Here is a 21,771-nt window from a genome sequence, read left to right as displayed (position 1 = left end):
TGGCCCTGTAGCGTAGCCCCAGTGGAGGGTGTGATTTGCCGGGTACAGCATCGGAAACTGAGAGTCTGAGTCTGAGGTGTGAGTTAACCTTGAGCGCGCGTGCGTTGAGTTGGGTGTGGGGCGTGCGAGTGTTAGAGTCCAGTCAGTGTGAGTGGGTTTTATGCCCCATTCCACTCTACGCCGGCCGTGCGCTTAATATGCCCGCTACTCGTGGGTTAGGTGAGTTTGGATCAATCGGTTTGGTTTGCTCTCACGTCCTTTCTCCCCATCCCATCACATCCTGTCTGTACTCCTCACTTTCTTCACCTGCAACGCATTCCATGCCCGCGAAAGGCCTCATCCGTCGCGCCTTGGGTTTGTCTTGTATATCTTCACCAAACCACTAATAACCTATACGCCTCGAATTGACCATTCCCTGCATAAGCTTGTTATCTCGTCGGCCCATCCTTAGCTGCGGCTCTGTCGTCGCCGTTTATTTCGCCATCTCGCCCTTGTTACCTGTCGGGTCGGCTGGTGCAGTGACCGTTATCATCAACCCATCACGAACCTTTCGAGCAGCAGCAACTGCATCCGTCGCTCAGCTTCTGATTCACGACCGCGAAGCGCTCTAAGCTTCTGCTATTAATTCGACTTCGCGTCTGTCGCACATCGGCTGTCGACCCCCCTGCTGTAGCAGCTCCATCACCGCTTGAAGTGCCCACCAACATGGCGAACCATCACGCGTCGCCAACCATGATGCAAATGCAGCAGCATCAAGGCCAGGTGCCCCCACCGCCACCACCACCTCCGCCTGGAGTCCAGCCTGCACACTTTGCGCCGTCACATCAGATCGCTGCTATGAACGAGGCTGTTTGGTTGCAGATAGGTTAGTTGTCGCGTCGCGTTCGCAAACCAACATGAACTGACATGCATTTAGGGAGCTACTCTGAAGTCCTGCGCAACCCAGACGAGGCTATGCAAGCTTACGAGCGCGCGCTTCAGGCCAACCCGAATTCGACACAGGCTATGAACGCAATTGGTGTTTTGCTCAAGGGTCGCGAAGCTTTCGAGAAGGCATTGGAATTCTTCCGCGCTATTGTGCAGCTGGACCAGAACAATGGCGAAGCCTGGGGAAACCTAGGTATGTGTGTTGACTCGATGCGACGGTGCAGCACTGACTGGCGTTCTAGGACACTGTTACTTGATGACAGAAAATCTACAAAAGGCCTACGACGCATACCAACAGGCATTGGTAAACCTGAGGGACCCCAAGGTAAGGATGAAAATCTGTAACTCGATCGATGAGAAAGTAGTCACTGATTGCGTAACTTAGGACCCCATGCTTTGGTATGGCATCGGCATATTGTATGACCGCTATGGAAGTTATGATTACGCAGAGGAGGCCTTCTCTCAAGTCATGAACATCCAGCCCGACTTCGAAAAGGCCAACGAGATTTACTTCCGACTCGGCATAATATACAAGCAACAGAACAAGTGGAATCAAAGTCTAGACGTAAGTTTCCATGTTGTGCCCACTTTTGATGCGCGCGGCTCACACATCTAGTGTTTTAAATACATCGTCAATTCTCCTCCTGGGCCTTTGACTCAAGAGGATATTTGGTTTCAAATTGGCCACGTCCACGAACAACAAAAAGATGTAAGTAACAACTTGTGCTGGCCATTGCCGTGCCATATCTAACCCGACCCCAGTTCGATAGTGCCAAGGCGGCTTATCAGCGTGTGCTGGACCACTCCCCGAACCACGCCAAGGTTCTTCAACAGCTTGGATGGCTACATCACCAGCAAAGCAACACGTATGAGAGCCAAGATCGCGCAATTCAATATCTGGAGAAATCAGTTAATGCAGGTACGACATATCACTCCAATCCATCCAACACTGATTATACTAACATGCAGATTAGATAATCAGGATGCGCAGAGTTGGTATCTCCTAGGTCGATGCTACATGTCTCAACAAAAGTATCCTAAAGCATATGAGGCATATCAGCAAGCTGTGTACAGAGATGGAAAGAACCCGACCTTCTGGTGCTCCATCGGTGTGCTCTACTACCAGATCAACCAGTACAGAGATGCTCTCGACGCTTATTCCAGGGCTATAAGACTGAACCCTTACATCTCTGAGGTTTGGTATGATCTTGGAACATTGGTATGTCTTCACATTCAATTATTTATCTTGTGCCGTGCGTTAACCTGTTCCAGTATGAAAGCTGCAATAATCAGATCACTGATGCTTTGGATGCCTACCAACGAGCAGCTGAGCTTGATCCTAACAACCCTCACATCAAGGCAAGACTGCAGCTTCTTCGCTCTGGTGGCACAAACGGAGGCCCTCCCCCTGCTGCTCCCCAACCAGCGGATGTTCACCCTCAAGCTTATCAGGCGGCTGGCCCCGTTGGTCCTCAATGGGGAGGATCGACCCAACAGCCACCGGCGGCTGGTCCACCACCACCACCACAGGGCCCAGGAGAGAACTGGGCGGGCAGACTCTCCAACATCAACCCCCCGCCTCAGCCACCAAACCCCTATGAAGCCCGAGGTGGTGAGCAATTCCGTGGCGGACCAGCACCACCATTGCGGCAACCAAGCCCTCAACAAGAGCAGCTTCGCCAACCCTACAACGATCCTAGCCGAGGCGGCCCACGCCGTGGCCAAACTCCTCCTCCCCCTCCTGGCCACCAGTACTCCCAACCGCCTCATGCTCCCCCCCAGGCTCAACCTTCGGCTCCACCCTCGGAGCGTCGCGTCGCAAACCCTAGTTGGGTTGGGGCAGCACCCTCAGCATCGGCATCAGCACCTCCATCGAACAACATCAACGGTCCTAACGGTATGGCACCTTTCCGACCTACCAACAGCCCTCGCCCTGATGGCCGACCCGTTCACGACAACCGCATGCCTTCACCGAAGTCAGCATATCCTCAGCATCAGGCACCTCCACTATATAACCAGCACCCCGAGATGTCTACCCCCGGAAACGAGAATGGACCCTCAGGACCTGCCGGCCCACCTGGACCACCACCACCACCCCCGCCTGCTGTGGCTGAGGCTGCTATGCAGAGGATGGATGATAGGCCGCCTTCAGTTGGACCCAAGAGGATGCGAGAGTGGGAGGAGGAATCTACTGCCAAGAAGCAGGCTAACGAAGAGAACCGGGTTCGCCTTGACGACGTTCGCCACCGAAGGATGTCGTCACCTCCTCGCGAATACCGCCGTAACTCGTCTGAAGCCCGACGTCCTGAGGATGCTCGCCGGCTTGAAGAGCCACGTCGTGAAGAGCCTCGCCGACCCGAATCAGCTCCTCGTCACGCCCCCGAGAGCTACCATCCTTCCGATGCTGCTCATCACCCTCCCAGCCACACTTCTGGTCCTAGCCATCTGCCTCCAATGCAGCAAGGACCTCCAACTCCCATGTCCGGCGTCGTTCACGAGAAGCCTCCAGTTGTGGCAACTCCTAAGGAGGAGCGCCCACCTAGTCTTGAGCATGCCCCTCCTGTTCGCGCAGCTCCTGCTTCTGAGCCTGAAAGAGCAGCTAGGAAGATGGAAGTTGATGAGGACTACGACGACAGCGGAGAAGATGAGAAGAAGACCACTACCATTGTCACCAATGGCTCTGCTCCTGGCTCAGCAGCTGGAGACGCCAAGACATCAACTCCTGCTAACGCTGGTGTAAACGGAATTTCCGCCGCCCCAAAAGTTGAATGAGTTGTAATTTGACTTGCTACTTGTTCGTCATGAGTTGAAGACTTTTGTTTTACCTGCGCCGTCTAGTCTTGTGTTTTTCATGTATACCACCACCATTTCTACTACCGGGGGCATGGGTTTCTTTTGTGCGGATGGGGAGGCTTGAGAGACAATTCAAAACCGAGGGTCATGCCGGGGTTATGGTCTTTTATTGTTTATTTTGGCTACGACGTCACCGGCGAACAAGATCATTATGCACATTTAATTTCCTAACTCGAATCAATAAAAACTCAGTTGTACCCATCTCTACTCTCACTGGACTTGTTTATATGCTAATGAATTACGCGTGAAAATCTGCAAATTGTGTTGATGATTCGTTGTAAGAGACGGGCTACCTGTCAGGGTGACTTTAAGATAGGGATAGCGTGCAGATAGGTTCAAATCGTTATGGACATCAACTTGAGCCTTTGTTGTGGCTCGGCGAAAGGAAGAAAAAGCTTGCAAGGCCGGAAGAATGTCTGTCCGAGCTGAGGTCCGGCTAAAATTCGGGGTTTACTGTACTCAATATCCTTACATTCGTCAAGACTCAAATCTGATGAAGGGTGATTTTGGCTTGAAAAAGAATTTTGATAGTCAAGAAACCAGTACTTGAGATAGGAATTGAGTAATTATTCTTGAGGAGCACTACCGAGTCTGAACAACACCGCTCAGGAGAAAGACGGATACTTTCGAACACGACTCACGTGATTACCTATTACGAGGGCTCTTTTTCGGTGAGCTTACCCTCTGGTGAGCGTCTGGTGAAGATTTTAGCGGGGCTAAGAAAAAACGCACTAAGCACGGGCCACCCACGAAATCCGAACTGTTCGCTTAAAATTCGCCCACACTTGAATTCATTTATCACTTCTTCTTCTCCCAGGCTTTGTCAAACTCAGGTTCATACTAACCCCCTCAAACCACACAGCCCGCCCAAGATGAGTGTGAGTGCAACCTGTCGACGATTATGGCTTCAATTTCCTTACTGACGACGTTAATAGCACCGCAAGTATGAGGCTCCGCGCCACGGATCCCTGGCTTACCTGCCGCGCAAGCGGGCTGCCAGACATCGTGGAAAGGTCAAGTCGTGAGTATTTTCTGCCACTCCAGTCTCAGAAGAATAAATCTTTTGGGCAATACCTCCCATCAACAATAACAATAGCTAACTCATTGGGTTCAACAGCTTCCCCAAGGATGACCCCAAGAAGCCCGTCCACCTGACTGCCGCTATGGGTTACAAGGCCGGCATGACCACTATCGTCCGAGACCTCGATCGACCTGGCGCCAAGGCCAACAAGAAGGAAGTCGTTGAGGCTGTTTCAATCGTTGATACTCCACCTGTACGAGCAATGCAGCCCGCTTGGCTATGTGCCTATGGCTAACATCTTTTAGATGATCGTTGTTGGTCTGGTTGGCTACATCGAGACTCCCCGAGGCCTGCGATCCCTCACCACCGTTTGGGCCGAGCATCTGAGCGACGAGCTCAAGCGCCGATTCTACAAGAACTGGTACAAGTCCAAGAAGAAGGCTTTCACCAAGTACGCCAAGAAGCACTCCGAGAACAGCGGTGCTTCCATCACCCGCGAGCTTGAGCGCATCAAGAAGTACTGCACCGTCGTCCGTGTCCTTGCTCACACCCAGATCCGAAAGACTCCTCTCAAGCAGAAGAAGGCTCATCTGATGGAGATCCAAGTAAATGGAGGATCAATCGCCGACAAGGTCTCTTTCGGCCAGGAGCTCTTCGAGAAGCCCGTCGATGTCTCCAGCATCTTTGAGCAGGACGAGATGATTGATGTCATCGCCGTCACCAAGGGTCACGGTTTCGAGGGTGTCACTGCCCGTTGGGGCACCAAGAAGCTTCCTCGCAAGACTCACAAGGGTCTCCGAAAGGTCGCTTGTATCGGTGCTTGGCATCCTTCCCACGTCCAGTGGACTGTTGCCCGTGCCGGTCAGCGAGGTTACCACCACCGAACCTCGGTCAACCACAAGATCTACCGCATTGGTAAGGGTGACGCTGACGACAACGCTGCCACCGAGATTGATGTCACCAAGAAGACCATTACTCCGTACGTAACCTCTGTTCTATGTCTTTCTACCAATCTAGTTGCTAACATATCACAGTCTTGGTGGTTTCGTCCGCTACGGTGAGATCAAGAACGACTTCGTCATGGTCAAGGGCTCCATCCCTGGTACCAAGAAGCGTGTCATGACCCTCCGAAAGACCATGTTCCCCCAGACCTCCCGAAAGGCTCTCGAGAAGGTCAGCCTCAAGTGGATCGACACCTCGTCCGAGTTCGGACACGGTGCTTTCCAGACCCCCGCCGAGAAGAAGCAGTACCAGGGTACTCTCAAGAAGGACCTTGCCTCCGCTTAAAGCGGCAGCTTGTTTCTTTTCGTGTCTTAACCAATCATTCCATTGCATCGGTGTCAAGGGTTGGTTCGTTACGCCTTGCGTTTGGGCTGGGTCAGGTATGAACTGGCATGGAGCATAAAAAAAGTCCAGCTAGAAGAGGGATGGTGATCAAAAAATTCTAACGAGATTCCCAATGTTAATATGACTCTACCTTGCATATGTTGTGAAAGTCTGGTGAAATGATTGCTCTAAAGTTAACACATCCATCGCTTTTCTGGTTAGACCGTTATTAATCGCGAGGTCCAACAGGCAATGTCGTGATTGATTCTATCTGAAAGTATCATACTCAGGTATGGGCCTATAAAACGCTGGATAAATTTCAAACTATCATTTTGCTCCAGACACTCGGTCGGAAGGGGTTCAGTATTCGCCAATGTTCATGGCACGATATAAAGTGATGTGTTTCTATCCCTATACTCTAGGCGACAATATCGACCAACATTCCATTTCTTAGCAACAGCGTAAACAACACACTTTACTGTAGAACAATTCACCACGACACTACTAAATATCTCATCTTAAACGCTTATGATAAGCAAAGTCCCAACAAGAAACACAACTTAGCTCTCAACAGAAAGGGCCTTGGCACCAATGAGCTTTCCATCAGCATGCGAAATAACCCAATACTCTATTCTCGTAGAGTCTCTCGTTACCTGATAGACTCGCACGTCGTTGCCCTGAGACGCTTCGCGGACAGCCTCGATGACGTCGGTGTATTTGCCGTGGGAGTCCCAGCTCAGAGGGTCTAGGATCTGGATATCTGCCGAGTCAGGAGAGGAGTGGTTGATGAGCTTGGCAAATTCGGCTTTAACCATGTTAGTTTCTAACTTTCAGATGACACTTGCTTCACTTACTCTCTGTGGGTAGACCGTTACTGCCCTGCCACTTGAGAGACACCTCCTCGAATGGCTCGTCTGCGTCAGATGTGTAGACGGCCTTTTTGCATACATCGATAATGGCCTTGGGTACCTCAGCACCGTGGTCCTTTGCCTTGAAAGTTGTCTTATCTTGTGTCGAGGCGCTTGCGCCGGTATCCTGGTTCGCCTTGTTCAAGAAGGCCATATAATCGTCGTCGTTGGACATTTTGAGGGGTCGTGAACTGCTGAGTAGTCGCTGTGAAGGTCGGGAGAAGTTTGCTCGAGTGAGAATATCTTGCTTGTGAATAAGACGAGAGCCAAGCTCTAGGTTGGTGAAACGTCTAAGAAGGATTCTGAATGACATTGGGAGAAAGAGAGATCTCAGGCATAAAGACAAGCACAAATGGGTGCAAGTTTGGGGAGTGGGGTGACGTCAGGTTTGAGATTCCCAGCAGGGGTGTCTTGGCCAACCAGAATGCTTATATTGATGACATACTTTCTTGTTACAAGACACGCCATGTCGTTCTTTCATAGTCCAGATCTCCTCAGTCGACCAAGGAACTTGGCATCCTTCAACTCCTCCATGTCAATACCAAAGAGATTGGCATACATGGGCGCCAAATGATGAGGTCCACACGGCCGAGCATCGCCGCTTGCACGTCTTTTGTCGATGAAACTATTTAGAAAAGCACGAACAGCGTCCTCAAAGCTTTTGCCTTGCTGTAATACTAGGTTTTCGAGATCCTTATCATCGGCGGTTTCAGTGTATCTTCCGAGTTCAACATCTATAGCTGCAGCCTTAGAAAAGGCTTGGTAGAAGCTGACTTGAGACATGAAGAGATTCGAGAGTGAATGTGGGGAGAGGGCTCGTTCTTATATGATAGGTAGGTACTCCTGGCCTTTTTTTTTTTTGCTTCCTTGAAAAGTAAGAGGAAGGGGGAAGACCTGGAAATAAAATCACAAACTTGGAACTTGTATGCTGTTTAAGTTTGGCGCGGAGTCACAAGTTAATTGGAGTTGTCAGGCTGTCAGGCATAAGTATAAACACGACAAAAAGCATCTGGAGATAGAGACCACATCTCACTTTATTCATTTTCTTTATTCATTTCTCATAAGTACTATCCACGTACGGTATCATAATGTCCAGACTCCCAAAAAGGTAAGTAAAAATAAGAATAATACACCCGTTTCACCAAACATTGAAGACTGGTCAGTGAATACAATAAGTACAAAGAATCAAAAACATCTCTTTTCCCCCAAACCCGCTCATTCTGTACGCAATAAGTCTGGTGGCACTGGAGAGTCCCTTTTCAGACCAGGCTCACCAACATTGTTATCTGGCAGGAGGAGCATATCTGAGCTTTCCCCATCATCCTGCTGGGCGACCGGCGTCTTGATGTCTAGATCCATCTCTGCAGTCATGCGGCGAGATTCTTCGGGTATTGTGAGACAACTGCTCGTATCGGACATCTCAATATCATTGCTCTCAGATAGGATGCTATCCAAGCTTTCGAAACTATCCGTGCTCGGTGTCGGTGTTGTGAGAAAAGTGAAGGGGGGAGACCTGATGGCGGTCACAGGTGTCTTGATTTCATTAGCATCCTTCGCCTTGGCCGCCTCAGCCCTCAAAGCAGCGATAGACCCTCCCACATGCTCATCATCATCGCCATCTTCTTGCCCGATTGTCCATACCCAACGGCGCTTCTTCTCCTTCTTCTTTCGCTTCGAAATACCCCTTGGCCCTGCGGGAGACATGGGCGAACTAGGCGTACTTGGCACACCCAGGCCCGTCATTCTGCGACGCATATCCTCAAAAGGTCCGGGAGTTTGCCCACCATCCTGGATCTCATTGGGCATGAATGCGAGAGCCAGATCGATGGCATTTTGAGGTTGTGGAGGGACGCAAGGCGGAGAGTGAGGTGAGGCCTCTTCCACAAGCAAGTCAATATGGGACTTTGTGTACTTGTTTGTCACAATCTCCTGAGTCAGAGGGTTGTTGTAGCACACTCGTCGATTTGCCTTGTCCTGGAGACGTCGTGACTGCCTCCGGGGTGAAGGTGGAAGAATGGCAGTGGGTGGTGGAAGAGGCGAGTTGCGCAAGATGCTGTGAAGTGAGCGGGGATGTGTGTAGGGCGCTTGTACAGTCAGTTCCGCCAGGGATGTTGGGCGAGAAAGCGTGCGCTTCTCGACATGTGAGTGAGGTTTGTGGATTGGAGCCGCTGATATATCAGCAGGTGAGAAGCTAAAGGCTTTGCTGGTGTGAGGGTCGACCGGCCCAGCAGAGAGGGGAGGTGTAGCTGTCATAGTGCTGGGGTAGTTGATTTCCAGCCCCGGGTGTGGTGATGGCGCTGTATCAGATGAGGGAGTCTCGGGATAAGAAGCGACATAAGGAGTGACAACTCTGTGTTTTGGGTCCTGACGCTCCACAGGAGTTTCAAGACTGAATGCTTGGAGGGTGTTGATGGCGGTGATAGGCTCAGGCAGGGCTGGAGTAGCTCTTTCAATGGTGGTGACATAGACATTGGACAACGTATTAAAGGCAGTTGGGTCTTTTGGGTCAACTGCATAACTCCTTGATGATCTTGTAACCGGACTACATGATGTCTTGATCTGAAGGGAGAGCCGAGGCTTTTTGGGAGGAGCTTGAGAAGAGGCCATGATGCTGGCCAGACCTGGTTGATGGAGGGGCCAAGGGGACTGATATACCAAACACTTGAGAGTAAAGATGGGCTGCCAAATTGCCCTCACACTGTTGCAGGTGGCTGGGCCTATGAACCAACAGGCAAACAATGTCGAACAGGTCTAGCCGAAGACGCTGTTACCGAGAGATCGGAACCGTCAGGGATCAGTATAAATTGATATAATGTCAAAACGCAGAAACAGCACGAGCAAACAACACAGAAACGAGGACATTGCGTCTATATAGGATGATAGACATTGAGACATGCATCACACTGGGTCAATTGTGGGCGGGGAGACAGAACCAGGGTAACGATCCTTTCTTTGACCCAGTCCTCGGATCTAAACAAGCGCCCCTAGCCATGCATGCAGTGTGATAATCCTCTATGGCGTAGACGCGAAAGTTGGAGGGTTGAGGAGGATTTTGCCCTGGGAACTGACGGATATGTCACTGAGGCGTGCTGTGGTTGGTTCGTCACAACGATTTGGTGGAAAACGTTGAAGGCGCAAGCGCCCAAGTAGAAGTGTGATCCTGGTAAGCTTCCAACCAGGTCCAATCACGCGGCTAACAGATCGGCTCTCTCACTCGCTCTGGCGTCTATGCAAGAGGGCCGCCATTGTTCCCCTCCCTTCGACAGTAGTAGGTTCGTGCTTGAGGAGTTGAGAATGGTTGATGGTGATGTCTATATTGGCAGCCAGAATAAAGTCGAAATAATGGTTCTGTGGTATGTCGAGAACAAAGAACTAACGTTTGTGGGGACGTTGCTCAGCCATGCTCCAAGCCATGATTCAGACAAGGCCGGCCCTTGTTCTCAAAGTCTCAGCCATGCTCTTTGAAATTACATCCATTTAGAGCCGACAAAGGCGAGCGTATTCTCATAACAATCACGCAAGGGCCATAAGCAGTTCAGAATCAAACAAATTTCGGTAAGTATCGTCTGTCTGTCGCGATGCACGTTTCTCAAAGTTGGGAGCTGGTGTGATTGGAGGGACCAGACAGCCTTCTTGTAGCGAATGAAGCACTCACTTGGGCGGCTACAGCTTGACTGTGGATGGTCGAAACGGCGACAAGGATCACAGCGGGGGATCAGAGTAGAGAGTTGGAAGCGAAGTCGAGTGACTGGGCCGCAGACATCAATCAATTGGTCCTGCGGGTTTAGATAAATTCTTATCATGTCCGGACGAGTATCGCGTCTATTCTATCGTCTCCGTCTCCGTCTCCGTCTCCGTCTCGCGCGAAGCAAGGGTGAGGTATTGGCGTTTGCAGGAGGATCGATGACTGACATATCGCCTACTTTACTGGCTTGCTCATGCATGTCCACCGCTATATGGAATTTGTGATGGTGATTTGTTGAGAGGTGCTTGTGGAGAGTTGATGCAATAACAAAGAAGTTATATCAACAATTGATGTCTTAATGGGCATCCCAACTTTGAAAACACTATTATGGCCAAATGATTCGAGCGGTGACAAAACTGATTGAAGGGATCACTTGGAAAATATATGCAAGCCCGTGTTGTAAGTCACATCCATACCTCCCTCACTGATGGACAGGAACGCATAGACACCTCAGGCACATATTGGCAGCAGCCTCAACAGGCAGACGCAGGGTCTGGGTTATAGTATCGTGAATGGTAACTTTCAAAATATCGCAATTAATATAATTCTACTTTATCTCTCCTTAATCTCTACCTATTGATCAACCCATCGTCTATTTAATGCTGGTTTTGCAATTTCGAAGCGGCGTTTTAGGGCGAAATCCACACCTTTACAACTCTGACTGACCTTGGAAGTCTTCTCACAATTCTAGACTACATCAAACCTGAAACTTACATGCCCGCCGTCTCTTCAGACTGCCAGTCAGCGTAAAGAATGGAGCCGCCCAGCAAGAAAAGGCCTCGGCGGAATGATGACCGAATCATACTACAATTCGTTCGTTCCAGTCATCCCATCCTTCCACAACCATGCTGACCTATCGAAAAAGGATTACGATTGTTTCTACGCGCAGGTCTTTGAAAACAAGAAACCAGAGCTAAAGAAGTTCCCTTTGGGCGTTAAACAGAAGAATTGCCTAGCAACATGCAACTACAACGCTCGTGCCCGGGGTCTCACAAAGCTCATGTCCGTTTCCGAAGCCAAACGCAAGTGCCCAGACCTCGTCCTTGTAGACGGTGAAGATCTCACACCCTTTCGTGACATGAGCAAAACATTATTCAACTTTTTCAAAACTTTTTCATGGAACAACAAGGCCGAGCGTCTAGGATTTGATGAGGTGTTCATGGGTATGTTACTGTGTTGCATATAATTCAAATTCCAATACGGTCACTGACCAGCCTTATCGCCGTATAGACGTAACTGACATCATCGAATACAACCTTTCCTGCCTCAACCTAGAATTTCTGGATAATTCCTTCTTTTTTCTTTCTAAAAATGACCCTGAACGGGGCTTCCAGTGCGATCTAACGAGCATCGCGGGCTGTGTTGAAGGCACAGCCTCTCCAACCCCTGACCCAAAAAGTCCAGCTTGTTTACGCCTCGTATTAGGATCGCATCTCGCCCAGTTCCTACGGCTTCAGGTGGAAGAAAAATATGGGTTTACCAGCACCTGTGGTATTTCGACTAACAAGATGCTAAGCAAGCTCGTGGGTAGCAAGAATAAGCCTCGCAATCAAACAACACTGTTAGCGACTACCGAGGATGAGGTGATTGCCTTCGTAGACGCCCATAAAATGCGAAGGATACCTGGGCTAGGATTCAAGACTGTTCAGGCACTAGGAACCCATGCTGGAGCTGACATGAGTAAAGGAATATCCGAAATTCCAGAGTTGAGTGACAACCCTGTTACCGTTGCAGATGTTCGTCTTCATCCCAGTATCTCGCCCGCCACTATAGAGACTCTATTAATGGGACCTGGAGCAGAGAAGGGGGTAGGTACCCGGATCTGGGGCTTACTGCATGGAGTTGACGGAACTGAGGTCAAGGAGGCTAGCAACGTGCCAAGCCAGATTAGTATCGAGGATACTTACAAGGGCTTGGATACCATGGCGCAAATTACAGAAGAACTACACAAGCTATCTTGCTCTCTCGTTCGCAGAATGAGAGTAGATCTTCTTGTAGTTGAGCCTGGAACAAACACTCTGGGAGCACAAAAATGGATTGCTCGACCCAAGACTTTGCGCTTGTCACTCAGGTCTTGGGCATATTTGCACTCCGCACAAGGGCAGGCATACGGTCGAGTTTCTCGTTCAGGACCACTGCCAAACTATGTGTTTGACTTCAAGGATGACATAGAACATATCGCAGAAAAGCTCGTCTCTGATGCTCTGCTACCGTTGTTACGACGATTGTCGCCAGAAAGGGGACAGCGGTGGAACTTGCAGATGCTCAACATCTGTGTAGCAAATATGGTAGTTGGTGCAGCGGATGACAAAACGGGAGTAGGCAGAGATATTTCTGTCATGTTTAAACGTCAAGATGAAGTGCTGAAACCCTTTCAGATAAAAGAAGAACAGGATGTTGGACAGGTTGGCGACCATGAATATCCTGTGTCAGAAGGCGAGTATGAGGATGACCAAGACAATAATGGTGACTGGGATATGGGGGACAATGTATCATGCCCTCTTTGCGGAAATCCTATTCCGATGTTCGCTGTACCGGCACACCAAAGATATCATGAAATGGAAGGATGTTGACATGTACATGAATCTGATAGTCGTGCTTTCTGGTAGAGCCAGGGACTCCTATCTCTTGCGTGTGCCCTATTAGGAGCATCAACAGTGAAGCTTCCGTTAACGTTTCGAAGCAAGAGACAAACGAGTTCAATCCATCACCACCTATTTGGCGAAATATCCGCACGGTCCATATCGTGCTCACCGATGGCTCGACCGAGATATGGTCACACAACACTCTGATTTGTACATGGATTAGCCACGATGCACCGGGCAGCAAAGCCGAAGTAACGTGCGTCACGATCAGGAGCTTCAGTGTCCAGATCTGGTCATGATGATGACTATAGAGCTGGAATTACACCCTTTGCCCCTATACTGCACTTGCTGCTGCTTACTCTCAAACCCCTGTAAATTATATGTTTAATTGGACTCTTGAGATATCTCTTCCAATTCCTTTGGAACCTAACACTGAACATCTTGCTGGTTCAAGTAACACGGCGTTACGGAGTCGCAACCCCTCTTCGTCTTGAATCAGAGGTAGATATGTATCTTTTATTGTTGCTCAATAGTTACGACCAACATTTCTGAAAGACCGCGGTGAGCAGAATGCAGTGATACCAGATGAAAGATGGCAGCAAACATAAAAATTTGTCGAGTTACACATAGTTCTTTAGTAGCATGCAAGATTTTGGCGCATGTAGCCGAGCTGGAGCGATTCTCCCTAGAATTTCTATATGCAAAATACAGGTACTTGAGTAGTAGACAGGCAGGAAGAGATGTAGGTAGGATGAGTGAGGCTAATGACTCCATTTGCATCGCACATTGTGACACTGCTGTATCCATGATTTCCCCTCCCCTTCTAAAAGTAGATGATATTAGCTTCAGAGACAGGGACAGAGGTTTAGATAAAGAAGTGGCCAACTGGCAGAAGAATCGGCTGCCAGTGTCGGTCACATCCGCCTGCCAGCTGGCGAACACTGCCAAAAGCGCCGGTGAAGCATCATCCTCTCAAGGTGCACTGCATGCATTCACTCCTGCCGTCTTTCCTTCCCTCCCCTCCCCTTCCCTCCCTTTCCCTTCATCCTTCCTACCACCTTCTACTTCCATTTCGTCCTTTCATAAATTAACTGTGGCTTCCAACATGCACACCAAGAAGGATATTGAAGCAACTTCGCGACTGCATCTGTATCTCTCCTTCCGTTTGGCATGCAGCATTCCTTCTATCCCTTTGTGACTGCCCTCTTCTATTGAATCACATCTTTTCCATCTGTTTGTATTCCTTCTTTCGCTTTTCTGATTCTCTTGTCGGTCTTTTCACTCTATTGTTCACTCATCTTTGCTATACCAACTGCATACGCACCAGCCAAAGCGGCTCCTTGTTTACGGCCTCTGTTTGACATTCACTTATGGTGAATGAGATACCACTTCGCGAGCTGCATTCCTGCCTGCGAAACAAAGAAACGCCAAACATTTACATCTGATGGCGCCTTCGTTCTCTTCTCACTGGTATTTGAAGCTCTTTCTCAGGAACTAAATCATCCCAACTTCTCCAGTACCCTTCATACACAACACTCATATACTCACGATCCTTCACCAAAAAAAAGGGGCGAGAAGAACGAACACTTGCAGCAAGTATTTGCAAATCGACTATAGTCTCCCTCATTCTCCTCCATATCTTGATAACAAAATCGCCAACACTATACAAAGGCGGCATCATGACCCGCGGCGGGCGAACAAGTTCGGTCCCTCGCAGGCCAGTCGACTTGACTAGCAACCTCTCTGTCGCTGAGAAAAACGATCTGACGACTCTGATCACAGCTATTACAGAGAAACTTCATAATGATATCAGTGTCATTTTCGATTCGCCTCCAGTCACTCCTACCCTTGGTGACTTCAGTGACATTGAAAACGTCGATATTGGCCATCACCACTGGCTGGCTCTGTCGCTTCAGACAAATGGCAAGGAGAATGTGGACCCAAGTCATTCTAATTTGAGCAAAAACATCCCCAAGCCTGTGCCAACAGACAAAATTACGACCCAGTCCCCGGATAATGAGGAACCCGAGGCCATCACGCCTCAACTCAGGGAGCTGAAGAAGGAAGCTCTAATATTCTTCAGAAAGTGGCAGACAATCTTTCTACAGCGCCTTCGTGATATCACCGTCACGGAACCTAACGGTTCTCAATCTAACATGCGTGGCCGTGGCCGTGGCCGTGCCAACCCACGAGGTGCGCGAGGTGGCCGTTCCGCACGTGGTGGAAGAGGGGAGGGTCGCGGAGGTCTGACCTTGGCTATCGGTGAGTTGACAAAGGCCACTATATATTTTATTATCCCATATAACGTCTCTAGTCAATCAAGATGGACCAGTGCTTACAAGAGTCAGGTCCACCCAAGACTCCTTCAGCTCACGTCGATCGCGAGCTGTCCCGACGGTTCCCCCCTATTCCGACATCTCTCTGGACTCTGCCACTGGAGAAACGAAAGCTCCTACTACATATCTCACTCTTAATTGTCATCTCCCTCCAGGAATATCTTGCATATGCGCGAATGACCCTTCTCAACCTTACTTCATCTCTCAATCTTCCTCTGAAAGTCCTACATGAGGAAGAGAAACGAATCGCACAAGGACTCAGCCAACTTGCAGTAGACTCAGCTATCGAGCAAGCTTCACAGCAGAGCCAGGATGAGAACAAGCCGGTCCTGAAATCGAAGGCACGTATCGCTGCCATGACAGGCCCATTCAGACTTGGAACACAGCTTATCGCCGTAGGGATCGGGACGGTGCACGGCGGACACGGCCTGCGACTCCCAACAGCTGCAGGGTTGTTGGGACCCATGGCTGACAATGGACCATCTACTGGCTCAATGCTGGGAATCTACAGCGCGAGACCAACTTGCAAGATGATTGAATCGTTTTCTCGCGAGATCCAAGACTTCGGCCTTATGCCTCTCCGGTGTGATTTTCAGGGGGACTATGTGGATGCAACGGCAATTCCGTCTACCGCCCGACGCCTTCGCCTGGTCATTGCTTTGAACGGCTGGGTAACTGACAAAGAAAATCTCACAGGATATTGGAAGATCCTTGGTGATAATGCGGAAGTGTACATCTTGCGATGGGAGATGAATGTTCTTACCAACATAGGCACTGCCCTTGACACAGTTATCAGGAGCTCCGCTTGGGCTGCAGCGAAACAAGCTATCTCTTCGCGAACAAGTACGTTATACCCAGAAAGCCTGCAAATAGACATAACTAACAAAATCTTAGTTTTCAAGAATCTTATTGAGGCAACTTGGCCAGTGGAACTCATGAAAGTGAGCAAAATCATCGATAACCCCTGGAGCATGGGAATGGTTCGCGCCGAGAAAGCTGGTACCGTTCTTGCAGATGCAATCATGCGCAGCAAGATCCAAGGTGACCGCCCAGTGTCTCTTGTCGGGTTCAGCCTAGCAGCTCGGGCTATCTACGTATGTCTGATGATACTTGCTGAGCGTCGCCAGTTTGGTCTCATCGATTCCGTGGTCTTGATGGGCACACCAGCTCCTTCAGAGAGCCGTGTCTGGCTGACTATGAAGAGTGTTGTATCTGGCCGTCTGGTCAACGTCTACTCAGAGAGCGATTATCTCCTTGGGTTCTTATATCGTACCTCCAACATCCATTTCGGGCTTGCAGGCCTTCAAAAGATCCAGGGCGCAGATGGTGTCGAGAATCACAACGTTGGCAACCTTGCGAACGGACACTTGCGTTACTCACATATTGTTGGAAAGATTCTCAAAGACATTCATTGGGAGGACCTGGACCTTAACGCTTAGAAGGCGGAGAAGCTGCGCAGGACCACTTAGCACGAGAAAAGTGTCGGCATCATATTAGGCAGGACTGGACGAGATGAGAATACCTTTGCTATGACATGCTTAGGAAAATTATGGAACAAAGCTCTATGTGTAATATTAACATTGAGAAACTGCATTCTAGGGGCGCATTCCCAAAGGGACAAAACAGATATCGACAAGTCCCTTTACATAAATTGTATAGCCTTTAACACCCCACCCTACCTAACCTTTGATTAAGTGAACACTCCTATCCCTATATGCTAATGTTTATGCTGGTGACACCTATTGTGCATATGTATGTGTATTTGTATGGAAGGTCAAGCCCAAAGTTTGCATCTAGCCATTTCAAACAGACTAGAGATCCAATAATGTCTATCACGGACGAGATGTTGTGTCTCATCTTTCTTTCTCTTTCTTCCTTTTCTGGCTGCTCTACTCGGCGACTGCTTATCTGGCAAGACTGGGCAGTCCAACCTCTGACAGCCTTCACCATTGAGTACTTTTCTCATTTTGTCGCCGTCCTCTGGGCCTGCTGACTGTAATTCTCTTCCTCCCCACTCCTCATATCATTTTCGCCTAGATTATTACAGAACGTGGTATCGTACATGATATATTCTCCTGCTTTTGCTTTTCAATTTGTGATTCAGTCTTGCCTCGCTTACTTGAAACGAGGGTAAGACTCCGTTTGATAGGCGGTCAGTGACGCGACTTATCATGTCAAGTTGCTTGCTGTGGTTGATCTCTGTACATTCTCTATCCTCATGTGGGAGGTGTCGTGCCAAACATGTTGGGAACTTGCTTTCGAATGAGCCCACGCGTACCCCGCGGCTCTACCCGGGGCATGCCTTGAATAGACCGAGGTTCTCGCATCAAAGACCGATCAAGACGGGCAGGAGTGCGAGTAACAATAGTCTTGTACTCTCCGGGGAAGTTGCCCTTGGGTAGTGGCACTGAAGCAGTCCGCCAAATGTGATCGGATATGTCACCGAGGAAAGCGGGAATCTTACTATTGGAACCGCCGCGGGGAGGACCGAAGCCACCGTAAGTCGAGGCACCATGGGAAGCACGGAGTGTAGAGAGGCGGGAGAGACCAGTCGCTAAACCGGAACGTCCTCGAGCTTTCTTGGCCATGATGATTTCATCGAATAAACGGATTGAAGCATCGTTAGCTGGTTGCATCTCTCGGTCATGAATGAACTCATTGAAGCCTGTTATAGTTCAGAGTTAGGTACTTATTAACCAAGAATAAGAGTGCAAAAGGTTAGGGATAAACTTACACTGTGTTTCACGCATCATAGCAGCATAGTCGTGTTGATCGTGCGGAAGGCTCTTGATGAATCCATCCATGTCAAAGGCATACAGTTGGCCGTTGGCCTTTTGCTGCTTCGAAGGTCGACCAAGATACTTACGATAAGTATATAGAAGGCTCGCAAGGCAACGGACAAATGCCGCACGCACGCGGTCAGCATGAAAAGCCTCAGGACATATGAGTGAACAGAACCCAAGACACCTTCCATGAGAAACGATCTTGCAACCAGTGCATCTATAAACACCATCTCCCTCGGCTAGATCATTACAGATAGTACACATGGAGGTATTGTCTTTTGGCATGTAATTGAAACAGTGCCCCTCAACCCAGACTGTGGTTTCTGTGTTTCGTACAGGCTGGATCTGCATGCTGGGCATTATAGTCGATGCTGCAAGCGTTGACTGTGCATACGTTGATGGAGCATATCCTCCACCTCCATAGCCACCATTTGCACCACCAATTACAGAATTTTGAGATTCTACCGAGATCGCTGAAATAGATAGGTTGGCCTGATGGCCATTGAGGAAAGGCATACCCGGCTTTTGGAATGGCGGGTGCTTGTCGATGCCGAAAGAGGAGCTCCGTCGCATCTTTTCTTCGCCGAAATGACCCGAGCGCTTCTCCCGAAGCGTAGATGCAAGAGCGAAACCCGAGTCGCTGCGAGACACCGGTGTAGAGGGCATAGGAGGGAAGTTTATGGAAACGGGAGAAACAGATGATTGGGGACTTGTCTTTCCAGACTTGCTTGTGCTGGGCCGGTCTGATTTGCCATTCTCAACATGTGCTGAAGCAAAAGCGTTGAAGATTGGGGGTTGGATCTCGTTTGGCGGATCCGGTTCCCCAAATCCTGAAGAGCTCTGAGACACCCACTTGCCAAGGGTACTCTTTGGGGTCGCAGATCTGAACAAGGTTCCATTTTCGGTCGAGAAGGCGTCATAAGGGAATGACTCCATAGCATAAGGAGGGGGCCCGGTTGCAACTCCATATCGAAGCTTGTGAGGGGCTGCGACTTGCAGGAGAGACATGAGTTTCCTGCGCGCTTGGCGGGGAAGTCGGACAGGTTGTGAGGTAGCATCAATAGTGTCCTTGTCCAAGTCAACGAGCACATAATCGTCTTCAGGTAGTTCGATATTATCGTAACGACGCTCAATGCCCACGATATATGGACAAGGTGCCTCGAGGGCTGACAAAAGGCGTGCAGGAAGCACGGGGATGAAGATGCTAGACCACTTCAGAGGGTACAAGAGATTTGCCAATGCGTGACAAGCAAGATGCAACATGCTAGTGTGAGAAGATAGGAAGATAATTCGGGATTCGGACATGGCATATTCGAACAGAGCGACAATATTCTCGAGTGACAAACAACGGAACAGTGCATAGATATCGATGGTCCGAGAGCCAGGGGTCTCGTTGTCAGCTTCTTTCCGGGCATAAAGACGCAGTTCTCGCACTCCTAATTCAACTTGAGTCTTGGATCCCAGGGGGTTGAACGCCTCTGTGCAGAGATTGACAACATATCGCTCCAGAGGTTGCCAGCGTCCAACTCTTGGCGAGCTCGGGGGTATTCTTAGCACACTCCCATCAGTCATGGGTGTGACAATAGCCTTGAGCCATTCTTTCCAGAAAGACATGTTACCCGCGTCTCGGCCGAGAATACCGTACGCACGAGGCGCCCATAGCCCGCTTTCGCCAGCAGTAAGGCCCTCAATCTTGGACGCGGCACCATGTCTCAGGGGCCTAAGCATGTCCGTCATGAGGGTGATCTTCTCTTCGACTGTACTGATCTCGTCTTCGAGCCTCTCACGAGCCGGTGAACCTGAAGGGATCGTAGGTAGTTTTGCCAGGAGCTGCGAGAGGTGAGTGCGTTCACCTGCCAATCGGACACCCAAGCTCGCCGCCAGCTCTCGTTCTTCTTCAGACATGTGGCTCTGACGCCATTCCTCGCACTTCTTTTCAACATCCTCTGCCACGTCGGCGTTGAGAGCAATCCAGATGATGATTGTGATGCCGTACAATTTTGAGTTATCGTCTGAGGTCATGGTAAAACCATGCCATGTGGATCGCGGCCTGTCATCGGATGAAACGATCTGGATATCGTTGGGGAAAGCAAACATGGGCACGTAGTCAGGAAACCTTCCACGCCTGGAGATTTCATCTCCAGCCTCCTGTGGAGGGTACCGGTCGAGAAGAACCGGCTCGAAGCGTCGTTTGAGTGGATGCATATCGGGATCTGTATTGAGGGGTTCGGGAGGAGGAATCACGGAGTTATAATTGCTGAGTCGCCTTGTGGTTCGGATGGAGGCTGTAATTGTACGTTAGCAAAGGCTTTTGAGGGGTCGGCTACATAATAACACAAAGGCCTAAAAGGGGAGAATACGAACCTGCACGGCTTGTGCTGATCCTGTTGCTGGGCTGCTTGCGCACGCTGTTCATATCCCTAAAGCTCATCTTGCGGCGGATGCTACCCTTAATGCTTCTGAGAGGACTCAGTCTGCCGCTGTCACTTTCTTCAGCCCGGATTCTCTCCATCCGAGGGTTCACCATTGGTGCCCGAGCCTGCACTTTTGCGCCCGCACTGAAGGTAAGGTCTTCAAGAAAGACCTCGCGCTCAGCTGCAAACTTGACCAAGGCCTTGTCGAAGTCGAAGTCACCCATAAGCATGGAACCTTCGCCCAAAATACCGCTCGAAGCGGGGGTTTGGCTGTTGCCGTTGCTGTTTTCACTACCATTGCTGAAATCGGGAGGGTTCACAGCACGAATAGTGGCACTGCTGCGGTTACTCTTAGTGTTGCCGTCTGTGTCGTCGAGGGTTTGTATCGAGAACCGTTCGGTGAGAGACATCTTAGACAGACGGCTAGCAGAGTTCTGTCGCGAGTGTCGTGCGTTCGTTTTTGGCTGGTCGCCATTCGTCCATTCATCTTCGGGTTCGCCATCTTCGATAATGGTGGACTCGACGGGAACGGCGACAGGTGCGGGTTGGGAGCTGGGATCGTGGTAGGACACCGACTCTACACCAGCGATCCAGAAATACTCGGCGAGAGGGGTCGATGAGCTCTCCATGACATGTCAATCGTGGTGTATAAGCCACCAAGCACGCAGGACTGGAGCGAATGGGGAGGCGTAAGAAGGAGGAGGAGTCGAAGAAGCCGTCGGCTGGTTCGCTCTGGGCTGTTCGTATGGCGGTGGTTGTGACCTGAAGGTGGGCGATCGACAAAATCAGGTTGGGTTGCTGGGGTTGCAGTTTAGGTCATGAAAGATAGGACCAGCACCAGGGCCTTTTTTTTATCAGGCGAGTACGAGACAG

The 21,771-nt window shown here is 49.9% G+C and overlaps 8 protein-coding genes across 8 annotated transcripts; 4 read left to right on the top strand and 4 right to left on the bottom strand.

Moving 5' to 3' along the window:
* Nucleotides 1-705: 705 nt before the first annotated feature.
* Nucleotides 706-3,699, top strand: FSST1_011948 (tetratricopeptide repeat protein; the record flags this gene model as incomplete). Its single annotated transcript, XM_083235129.1, has 8 exons — nt 706-865; nt 917-1,120; nt 1,170-1,252; nt 1,313-1,492; nt 1,544-1,636; nt 1,690-1,846; nt 1,902-2,146; nt 2,200-3,699. The coding sequence occupies 8 exons, from the start codon at nt 706-708 to the stop codon at nt 3,697-3,699; spliced, it is 2,622 nt and encodes an 873-aa protein (XP_083081644.1).
* Nucleotides 3,700-4,652: 953 nt separating this feature from the next.
* On the top strand, nt 4,653-6,088 carry FSST1_011947 (60S ribosomal protein uL3; the record flags this gene model as incomplete). Its single annotated transcript, XM_083235128.1, has 5 exons — nt 4,653-4,658; nt 4,716-4,801; nt 4,898-5,054; nt 5,107-5,780; nt 5,836-6,088. The coding sequence occupies 5 exons, from the start codon at nt 4,653-4,655 to the stop codon at nt 6,086-6,088; spliced, it is 1,176 nt and encodes a 391-aa protein (XP_083081643.1).
* A 599-nt stretch (nt 6,089-6,687) lies between these two features.
* FSST1_011946 (uncharacterized protein) lies at nt 6,688-7,348 on the bottom strand (the record flags this gene model as incomplete). Its single annotated transcript, XM_083235127.1, has 2 exons — nt 6,688-6,932; nt 6,982-7,348. The coding sequence occupies 2 exons, from the start codon at nt 7,346-7,348 to the stop codon at nt 6,688-6,690; spliced, it is 612 nt and encodes a 203-aa protein (XP_083081642.1).
* Nucleotides 7,349-7,512: 164 nt separating this feature from the next.
* Nucleotides 7,513-7,818, bottom strand: FSST1_011945 (uncharacterized protein; the record flags this gene model as incomplete). The annotated part of the gene is made up of 1 exon (XM_083235126.1): nt 7,513-7,818. The coding sequence occupies one exon, from the start codon at nt 7,816-7,818 to the stop codon at nt 7,513-7,515; it is 306 nt and encodes a 101-aa protein (XP_083081641.1).
* A 432-nt stretch (nt 7,819-8,250) lies between these two features.
* FSST1_011944 (uncharacterized protein) lies at nt 8,251-9,642 on the bottom strand (the record flags this gene model as incomplete). Its single annotated transcript, XM_083235124.1, has 1 exon — nt 8,251-9,642. One exon carries the CDS (start codon nt 9,640-9,642, stop codon nt 8,251-8,253), a length of 1,392 nt encoding a protein of 463 aa, XP_083081640.1.
* A 1,891-nt stretch (nt 9,643-11,533) lies between these two features.
* FSST1_011943 (uncharacterized protein) lies at nt 11,534-13,664 on the top strand (the record flags this gene model as incomplete). Its single annotated transcript, XM_083235123.1, has 4 exons — nt 11,534-11,593; nt 11,646-11,943; nt 12,011-13,311; nt 13,374-13,664. The coding sequence occupies 4 exons, from the start codon at nt 11,534-11,536 to the stop codon at nt 13,662-13,664; spliced, it is 1,950 nt and encodes a 649-aa protein (XP_083081639.1).
* Nucleotides 13,665-15,044: 1,380 nt separating this feature from the next.
* Nucleotides 15,045-17,140, top strand: FSST1_011942 (uncharacterized protein; the record flags this gene model as incomplete). The annotated part of the gene is made up of 3 exons (XM_083235122.1): nt 15,045-15,627; nt 15,714-16,544; nt 16,596-17,140. The coding sequence occupies 3 exons, from the start codon at nt 15,045-15,047 to the stop codon at nt 17,138-17,140; spliced, it is 1,959 nt and encodes a 652-aa protein (XP_083081638.1).
* A 777-nt stretch (nt 17,141-17,917) lies between these two features.
* Nucleotides 17,918-21,527, bottom strand: FSST1_011941 (AEX-3 domain-containing protein; the record flags this gene model as incomplete). The annotated part of the gene is made up of 3 exons (XM_083235121.1): nt 17,918-18,366; nt 18,436-20,769; nt 20,849-21,527. 3 exons carry the CDS (start codon nt 21,525-21,527, stop codon nt 17,918-17,920), a joined length of 3,462 nt encoding a protein of 1,153 aa, XP_083081637.1.
* Nucleotides 21,528-21,771: the final 244 nt, after the last annotated feature.

This window comes from Fusarium sambucinum, chromosome III (genome assembly GCF_050947815.1).
Source record: "Fusarium sambucinum isolate potato_lamoka chromosome III, whole genome shotgun sequence".
NCBI classification, from domain to species: Eukaryota; Fungi; Ascomycota; class Sordariomycetes; order Hypocreales; family Nectriaceae; genus Fusarium; species Fusarium sambucinum.
This window is presented reverse-complemented; position numbering and strand designations above follow the sequence as displayed.